Source organism: Schistosoma mansoni, chromosome 1, assembly GCF_000237925.1.
Source record: "Schistosoma mansoni strain Puerto Rico chromosome 1, complete genome".
In the NCBI taxonomy this organism is placed as follows: Eukaryota; Metazoa; Platyhelminthes; class Trematoda; order Strigeidida; family Schistosomatidae; genus Schistosoma; species Schistosoma mansoni.
This window is the reverse complement of record NC_031495.1, coordinates 5,342,909-5,352,706: the sequence shown is the minus strand read 5'-3', so window position 1 is coordinate 5,352,706 and position 9,798 is coordinate 5,342,909. Positions and strand designations below refer to the sequence as shown.

The 9,798-nt window shown below is 35.4% G+C and overlaps 1 protein-coding gene across 1 annotated transcript in view; it reads left to right on the top strand.

Annotated features, from left to right (window-relative positions):
- The window catches only part of Smp_129550 (putative paramyosin (Allergen Blo t 11)), a gene marked incomplete at its 3' end in the record, with an annotated part of 25,541 nt that extends 16,267 nt beyond the window's left edge, over positions 1-9,274 (top strand). Inside the window, exons 8-12 of the mRNA XM_018793057.1 lie at positions 1-129; positions 3,223-3,411; positions 5,832-6,107; positions 7,223-7,541; positions 8,985-9,274. The exon at positions 1-129 is cut by the window's left edge and continues 69 nt beyond it. Of these exons, the coding sequence (XP_018647607.1) occupies positions 1-129; positions 3,223-3,411; positions 5,832-6,107; positions 7,223-7,541; positions 8,985-9,274 (1,203 nt within the window). The remainder of the gene's footprint in view (positions 130-3,222; positions 3,412-5,831; positions 6,108-7,222; positions 7,542-8,984) is intronic.
- Positions 9,275-9,798: the final 524 nt, after the last annotated feature.

Here is a 9,798-nt window from a genome sequence, read left to right as displayed (position 1 = left end):
GAAAAAGAAGAGTGGTTGTCAGAACGTGCTGATCTACAGAATCGATTGAAAGTGCTTGAATTGTCATTATCTTCGATGGATACAGAGAAGAAACAGTTAGATTCTCAGTATCATAACTACGTTGCACAGGTTTGTTTAATTGTTTTTTTCTCTGTTGGTATTTCTCATATTTTGTACCACTTAAATAACATCTCACTGCTGCGATTTATGATATTTGTCAGTTTTGAACTTTGCTTATTTTGTTGTAAGAAAGAAGCGCTAACAAGATATAATATTTGTTAACATATCGATTACGTTTGCATTTACTTTTCCAAGATTTGATTGTATGCTATGTTTTATAATACGAAGTAATAGTCGGGGCTAAGATGTTTAATTCAGTGTGTTTGCGATTTATTGGTTTGATGATGTATAAGGCACAAAGCATGATTGTGTTCAGTGTCATTTGTTATTTGAGGTACACTGCAGTCTGGTAATTGAGGTTTGTAAACTAGTGAGTGTTTGTACTGTAGGGACTGGATACATGAATTCTAGATATGTTGTGGACTAATAAAATTGTCCAAGTCTCAATTCAAAGTTAATCTTGCCGTTTGAAGGGTTTTATTGAATAAAACACAGAACGTTGATTTGTAGCGAAATATTACGGGATTCATGTTGGTGAATCTTATGGAGTAATGTTGACTAACGCAGCCGTGACATATAATGTGGAAAAATATAATTGTTGAAAGAAACAGTTATGTGTGAATAATAATGTTGTGGAAGTAAACGTATTTGTTCCACTATGATTTTGTCAGTTGGAGAAAGCCGCCGTATCAAAAGTAATAACGGAATAAATAAAGCACTTGATGATTGGAAGTTGACAGTTAGCTTAAAATGTTCACGGTAGTTTTGACATATAAATACCACACCGGGCATATACTACTACTATGTTGATATGATTGAAGTTAGGAAAGATCGGGTTTATTCATGCTATTTCACGTCTGGGTAAATTTGCTACTCTATAATAATAATGTAAGCTGTGAAGTGAATTGATTAGATTAGGCAACCTGTTTGTTTTTCTCCATGTGTTCAGGTTGAACAAGAGGCAAATGATTTACGTTGTCAATTATCTGAAACGAATAAATTAAAACAAGAAATGGAATTGTCATTGGAATCAGTTAGTCGACAATTACGTGAGAAAGATAATGAAATCAGTGATTTAAGTTAGTTGTATTGAATGTTTCGTTATTATTGTGAATCATTTTTAATTGTTATTTTTCATTGGTCTATAGTTTGTGGTGGTGTGAGGTGTAAGTGATATTGCTTACTGTAGAGAAGTGTGGTTAAAATAAGGTGTTCTCACTAGGTAACTGTCATTTACTGCGATGATTCTTTTTTTACAATGTGAGGAGAGAGTGTGAAAACGTCATCAGCAAAACCATTACATCACCTTTCTCCATGTTTTGCCGTGGCCGTTGGTAAGGCCTTTAAAGTACAGAGCTAAGCACAAAAGCCTGGTTGTTTCTAGCATCAAGCTGTTGTGCCGTGGTAACTGCATTCACGCCCCTAAGTCATTGAGACTACTTGTTGCAGTTCTCTTTGTTGGCACCCGGAACATAGTATCCTTCCACGGTGCAGGCAGCAGGAAGTAATAACTGGCGTCATAACTCTAACATAACTTGAGATCATTTCAAATTATCAGACAGATCAAGTGGACATGAGATCTATCATAAATACGCAAAACACGAAATACATTTCCAATGGGATGTAATTTTCAAAATTTCCTTTCTTATATCTTGTTTACTAGAAGTAACATTATCAACCACTAGTCTAATCAGTGATCTCCTTCATTTTATTAAATTAGCATGTCGTTTAAATTCAATTCAAATAATTCCTACTCCATCGACTGTTCAAAGTAAACCGTTAACATCATCATCTGTTGAAGAACAAGATGTCAACTCTACAGTTGTTGACCAACAATTGTTGGAGCAAATAGAAATGTTGGAAACTCAGTTAAAAAGTCGTACAGAAGAGTTAGAAAATGCAAATGTTGAAGTATGTTTTCCTAGTTGTATTTCTCTTGTTTGACAACAATTTTTTAATTTCGATTATATTGTGTTCACGATTTTTTACACATACCATAAGTTTGTTTGTGATTTCGATTAGTTATAAGTATGTAGTGAACATCTATAATGAACAACTCTCCTAGGTGGATCCTCCGTGTTCATCAACTTGGTTAAAGCACTGGACATTTGCTTTTCGTCCTCTCCATTTCGTAAACAACACTAACTCCACGAGAAGGTAGTGAGTAGGACTTCCCTGACAGTGGTTGTATACACGTGGCCATATGAGAGCATTGGAAGAGAGAGAGATGACTCTCCACTCTTGGTCGTACCAGGGCATTTGGTGGCATGTATAATTAGCGCACTCCATAAAACTAATTAAGTATTTGACAAAATTCTGATACTGAGAAATCGAATGGATATATATTTCAATATGCCTCTGTTTGTAGGGGCAAATAAAATTTCTGACTCTTAGATTTCCACTACGAATAATACCGTAATAAATTGGGACATTTTAATGTATATGTTAAACAGGTTATCTGAAAATAGTTTGAAAGTAGCAGTTTTATTTTATACTATGTAGTAGATGATGATTTCAGGACTTTGATCTATTGAAAAACTGATCAGACCTAAGAAATCGAGTATTTGATTTTGGCGTGAAATTCACTCACTTCTATGGCAATTTAGTATTTTGGTACTATTGCTGATGCTACTTTTTGAAAAAACCCTAACGTCTAACTCTAAATATTAGTGTTAGTTCCTCACACCTATTTTTATCCTTGTTTTGTCCTTAGCGAGTGATTGAATTTCTTCCAGGTTACTTTGACAAGGCGTTTTATCACCTTCAAATACTCGTCGCAGATAGATTTCAATTGGGCTACTATTGAAAATAACTGTTTCATTCTGGCGCAAGACTACTCGGTAATACGTACTCACGATTTCTCCATACATTGAACCCCAGGACTTATATCTGTCTTTTTCCTAGCCATGTGAAATATAGTGTTCAGATATGATGCGTTAATTTTTAATTTATCTATTCTGAATGTTTATTTTTAAAGTAACTTTTATCTAGAAAATCACTTTAGTAATATAGCCTTAATTTCATGCTTTGATTTTAGTGTTCTATTTGTACTTGTATATTAGCGTTTTCATATTCTTTTAATAACGATCTTTTTGATTATAGGTACGTCGATTAACTGTTCAATTATTTACATTTGAGGAAACTGTTGAACAATTGCAAAATTCGTTAGCTGATCGTGATGTTGTTTTAGCTACAGCCGCTTCGGAACGAAGTGCCTTAAGTCGAGCTGTGGAACAAAATAAGAATTTAAAACAACAATTATCTGATTTACAAACTGCATACACACACATGGTATGTCTTTTGAACATATTTTATAGTGTATAATAACCTGCTTTTCAATATTGACTTCAAGTGTGAAGATTATCGATCTCACTGGGACGTTTGCAAGTTATTTTTCGACGAAGATATCTTCTGGTCAATGTTGAAGTGTGTACTTATTGCTCACCTGAATGAACTATTACACAAGTCCCCCTACTTGCGATAATATGAGTCAGTGCTTGGATTTTCCGCAACCCATTATAGTCTTTAATCACTTGAAAATTCAGTTTGTTTTTATGATTTTGTAAATATAATCAACTCATGGAATTACGGATATGCCGTTTTAATCATCTGCTGGTTAGTATTGTTTACAAAAGTCCAATGTTTTAAAGTGTTGAATACATCTTTATCTGATGAAATGGCTGAGTCAATCAACATATCTTAAATGAAAGAAAGACTTAACATTTTCACACTCCGGTAGATAATAAAGGTAAACGTAAATCTTATGTCTGAAATTCTTGTAAGTTTGATGATCCTCATTTCATTTGATAGCATATGGAAATCTATTGCGTTGTCGACCTAGTTGTACTAATGTACTATTGGGATATCTGTGCCACAGACCAGTTGTATGTTGATGACTAACTGAGGTTCTAGTATTTAAGTATATCTACAGATATTTTTAACTCTATTTTAGGTTTACCTTTTCGTTTATTACGCCTCCCGATTCCCTGGTACGACCAAGAGTGGGTAGGGTCAGCTCTCTCTCTCTCCCAATGCTCTCACATGGTCATGTGTATACAACCACTGTCAGGGAAGTCCTACTCACTACCCTCTCATAGAGTTACTGTTGTTTACGAAATGGAGAGGACGGAAAGCAAATGTCCGGTGGTTTAACCAGGTTGGTGAAGACGGAGAATCCACCTAGGAGAGTTGTAAAACCGTGATTCCAAATCAATGGTGCAGATGTACTCTAGGATGGTGAGAAGACAAATGGCGTATGAACCTATTGTTGGTCACTGGCCACTTATGAAACTGCATCTCCTTATGTTGCTCCACTGCCTTGTGGATTAGAACTTTACATTGAAGGCTCCGAGTGTTGCCTCGTAAGGAAACCACTTGATTTGATTTGGGCACGCGTGCAGTATCACGGTCCCTACATGAATCGAATGATTGGTTTGGTGCATATCTATTTGGTGTCTCCTTGTAATAATGTTTATTTATTTGAATGACAAAAACAAGTGCTTCTTTTAGTCCTCCTTATATTGTTGATTGATTGAACAATCTTTGAACTACTGGAATGTATTTTTTGCGACTATTTCTTTTATGATAATAATGTTCTGGTATCTATTTTTATTGATTTTTAAGTGTAATAATTATCAATCAAAAATTAAGTCTTCCAATGAAATGAATTATGCCTTATCTAAACAAATTGAACATTTAAATATTTTACAAATGGAAAATCAAAATCAATCCGAAAATATTATTAGTTGTACTATATTGTCAATTGATAATGCAACACAAACTGACAATAGTCCTGTTGTACACGATCAGCATTTGACAGTGATTGATTGTACTGTAACTCAATCATCTTCCCTACCACCACCATCAACACGACCACAACAACAACAAATAGACAACATGGTAAAAGAACAAAATGTAAGTGGTTTTGTCCTATTTGTCCACGAACTAATCAATATGTTTTCAAATTGGACGAAATTATGTTTTTGATATTTTCTCAGAGTGGGGCGAGCGTGTGTTCTTGAGGTTGGAACATGATGTACACTGTTTTATTCATGTCTGATTTTGATGGATGTCTAGGGAAGTTAAGATGTAGTTAGCCATTCACTGAGCATGAACCGACAGACTCGTCTGATTAACTATTTAATTTGTGATTTTCTCCTTCTTATTGATTTCTACTCTGAATTCACCGAATATAGACTGTTTGTACCTCTCATTGAATAAAGTATTGCTTAGTCTGCATTCTGTGGTTTGTTATTTTTTGCTCATGAATCGTGTATTGGATGCAATGTGATTCAGTCTGTGTTTAGCATTATTGATGGAGTATCTCACCTACTAGTTGTAAAACTCTCGGTCTCGATCATATTATAGTTGTATATATCGTGACAAAACTCGAAATATTTCTATTCTGCTGCATAGAGCTATAATAGTACAACAGTGGTTGGTCAGTGGTATAATTGACTAGCTTTCTTGAATGTATTGTATTGTTTGAAACTCACTACACTTACTTTCGTTAGCCGGGACATTTTGCTTATTAGCCATTGTATGTAGTGTTAAATTTATAGCTTCGAGTACATGGAACTACTCTTACTAAATAGGTTCCATTATAAAAATAGATTCCATCACAATACAAACTGTAGAGTACGTCAATGTCTTGGCAACACCGTCTAATCGTTATTAAACTGCCACTGTTACATTTTTAAATTTCATTTTAGACTAATCTAAGTCAACTAACAGATGAGATTGTATTGTTAAGAAATTTGTTCACGCGTGTTTCTGTAATGTGTCAGTGGTTTGAACATGAAAATGGAAAAATCAATGAACCTGACAAATTAAACGATCCAGTTTCTTGTGTTAATCTCTTGGAAGAATCCATTCGAAAACTAGTGGGTAAATATTCTTCAAATGTAATAGACAATGCTGTACAATGTTCAATGTGTATGGAACAAAACGAATCAACATCATATGTTGAAGAGTTGCAAAATCTCCAGGTAACTAAAAATAGTTTGTGGTTGAAGTTCACTGTTAATTTTACAATAATATTTCATCTGAATTACCTAATAGTCAATTAATAATCAGCTAAATTAAGCACACTTTTATTAATATTTTTACGGAATCCGATCGATTATTAATTATTATTTTCGTAGCCCTAATTAGGAAGTTGTGAAAGACTGACAGTTGTCAGTCCTCTACAGCTTAATTTAGCATCACAACACCATGTGGTGCATTGATTACCTCTCCTCTTTTTCCAAACAATCCCAGTATCGGCGAATAAAGCACATTGTGGAATTTGTTGAGACCACATTCATAGTACGCATTGAAGCCACCGAAGTCGATGTTTCAAGATGGTAGTACTAATTGAATTATCATCGCTGTTTCAGAACACACTTTGTCGAACATATGCATTACTAACATGGTGTTGCCAGTTAGTGTCAGCAATCCTTCAGAGTTAACGATGATCAAACACAGAGAGTTGTCTATCATTCTCAACTTGGAGAGGCCAGGTTTCCCACACATAAGGCTAAACTGTTCTCATCGACGCGTTGTGAATGCGACCGTTTACAGGCAGATTTACATCACGAAGGGATCAAAGATGGTCCAGATTTGCATATACCTCTCTGGCTTTTACTACACGTCAATTGATTCCATCACTCACATCACTACTAGCACTTACACAGTTACCCAGATATACGGACTTCTTGACTATTTGTAACTGCTTAGTTCGTGGAGTGAGTGGAGCTAAAATGTTCATTCATCTAAACTATGGTCGTCATCAATCAAGCTTCCATTATCAAACTGATTATTTTTACTCTAGTTAATTGTTCCGGGAGGAAGAGTATAGAAATATAGTGGTTCATTCTATTGATTTCAGAGTTGAGAAATATTACCATAATGCACGACATATCAGATACACTGTGGCAATGAAGAACTAATGGATTGTTTATCTTTCATAAAATGATGAACATCATTAAACCCTTATAGTGTAGTGCTTACAGTTTCTAATTTGATAAATAATAGTTAAAGTTTTAATTAGTTGAGAGAGAGGAAAATAACTTAATTGAATAGTGAATTTTTTAAAATTATTTTAAAGGTTGCTCATACACAGTTGGGAGCTAAATTTCTAAAATGTATGGAAAAACTTAGTTCTGTTACAGAGGAATGCTGTACATTGGAACGTGTAAATGCTCAACTAGAAATGGAAGCTGCAACAGTTGAAGAATATGTAATACTTTTTACGCATCGACGTGCCGCAGCCGCCAAACGTGCAAAAATTCGTGAACTATTACTTCAACGTCTAGTGGAGGACAGAAAACGTTTACGTGATCGTTTGGAAAAACTTTTTTCACAAATAAATCCAGTATACATTGAGAACGGTCAAACAGAACTTGCGAAACAGCAGGCAGACACAATACCGAATGATTTAAGTGAGCTTTTATTGGATTGACTATTCTAGTTGTATTTAGCATTTGTTTTCTGCCTATATTTGTTTACATCACTGCCTATAAAATTAGGTATGATTTTGAGATTCGATGTAAGGACTCGGTAGTATGTATACTTCAAACTTATTAGTGACTAGAGTCGAGACGGTTGTGTCCTAAAGAAAACGTTTTACTGTTATCATCCAATGAATATCTAGGGGTTCACACTCTATTTATCGTTAAATGATGCGTGATATTGTCCAACTCAGCATTTGCATATCTATCTGGAATAGTTTTCATTCGAAGATGGTTTTTATCAGCAACTGACATCTGTAGGAATACTTTATTTATTTAAACACATAGATATTGGTACGAAGGGGCACCAGATACATATGCGCCACACAAAACAATGAGAATGGAAGAGAAAGGGGGAAGATGCGTATATATAAAGGAAAAAAAGAATGAAAAAAGAGGAGAGTAATGTTTGGGGGGCTGAAATGTACAACCAGAAGAACTCTCTCAGTTAGGAAAGTTAGAACCATTCTTTATGTAGAAAGTAAAAGAAGGTTGCAGCAGGATCGCCACTGGCTTCTATTCTGAGCCATATCTGACAACGTCTCTAGCCACTGTGTTGCACCATCTCTCGGACCCCAACCAGGAAGTCGTGAAGGACTAACAGAAGCCAGCTCTTTGCATCTTTCTTTAATGGCACGATACCATGTCATACACTGACCACCTCTCCGCTTTTTCCAACCAGTTCCAGCGTCCGCAAATAATGCACGACGTGGAATTCTCTGGGACGATATCCGTAGAACATGTCCAAGCCACCGAAGTCGGTGTTTCAAGATGGTGACACCAATTGAATTATCGTCTCTGCGCCCGAACGTCTACATAATGCTTCATATATTTCAACAGTAATCGAATGTATGTCAATCTGTGAAGAAAACCACTTTGAAATTAAAAGCAAATGAATCTATGCCATTTGTATTAAGTGCGAATTAGACATGATTCTTTCTATCAAGTTAAAAGTGACTAATAATTTAGTAAATCCTGGTACGAATTATGCGTTGACACAAGCTCCTGAAGTGAATCAACACAGTAAGGTCGAATTAATAGTTGAAATAGTATTATTTTTCATGATGGTGAGAAAGACTGAAAGTTACTGGATGTGGTTTGTCATGTTATATATATATATATATATATATATATATATATATATGAATAATTAGTAGTAGCATCCACCCTGCTGCAACTACTTCTGAACCGTATCTATCGCCTGACGTTTTCGATCACCATTGTTTCACGAACTCGATCATGTAGTTTATAGCTAACATTGATAAGATTTAATGTTTCAGTAAATGATTTCACTGGTAGGATAAAAGTTAAAATGTTTAAATTGCTAACAATATGGATTTCAAAGAACTTAGTAACGCTATTTTATCATTTCAGATTATCTAGGAGGCAGATTCCTCAATGAATTTCGCTCTCTCATTGAAGAAATTGAACTATCCACTGATGAGAAGGAATTCGAAGCTGGTGTATCCGATTTAAACGATGAAGACATAGGCAGTGAAATGGAAAATCTAAATGACAATAAACTAGTTTCTGATCTCAGTACAAATGATGGTATTGAGAAGCATCATATTTCACATTTAACATTGGAGAATTTACGATATCAAGCTCTACGTCATGACTGTCCACATTGTAAATGTTGTGTCGGTACATTATTAGAAGTGTAGTATTTGTCCTTATACTTGTATTCATTCGGTTTCCGTCTTTCTCATTCTCCTTATGTCTTTCATCAGAAAACGATCACTTTGACTTCAACTTTTTCTTTGAAATTTAACTTATGTTGCGATCATCTGTACAGATCTTTTCTCTTTAATATAATAAGAATAATTATTAGTACTACTAAACTATGAACCAATCGTGTTTATTTTTTATTTGTTTTCCATTTGTGGTGTTGGGTCTCCGTTTACTGGACAAATTTGAAAATGGTCCCCCAAATGCCCTGGTACGGCCGGGAGTGGGGAAAGTCCGCTCTCCCTCTCCAAATGCTCTCATATGGCCACGCATATATAGCCTCTGCCAGGGAAGTCCTACTCGTTGCCTTCTCGTGGCGAGAGTTTTTTTTACGAAATTGAGAAGACGGAAAGTGAATGTCCGGCGCTTTAACCGGGTTGGTGGACACGGTGAGTTCACCTAGGGGAGTTGGAAAACCGTGATTCCAAATCAATGGTGCACGTGGGCTCCAGTATCCTGA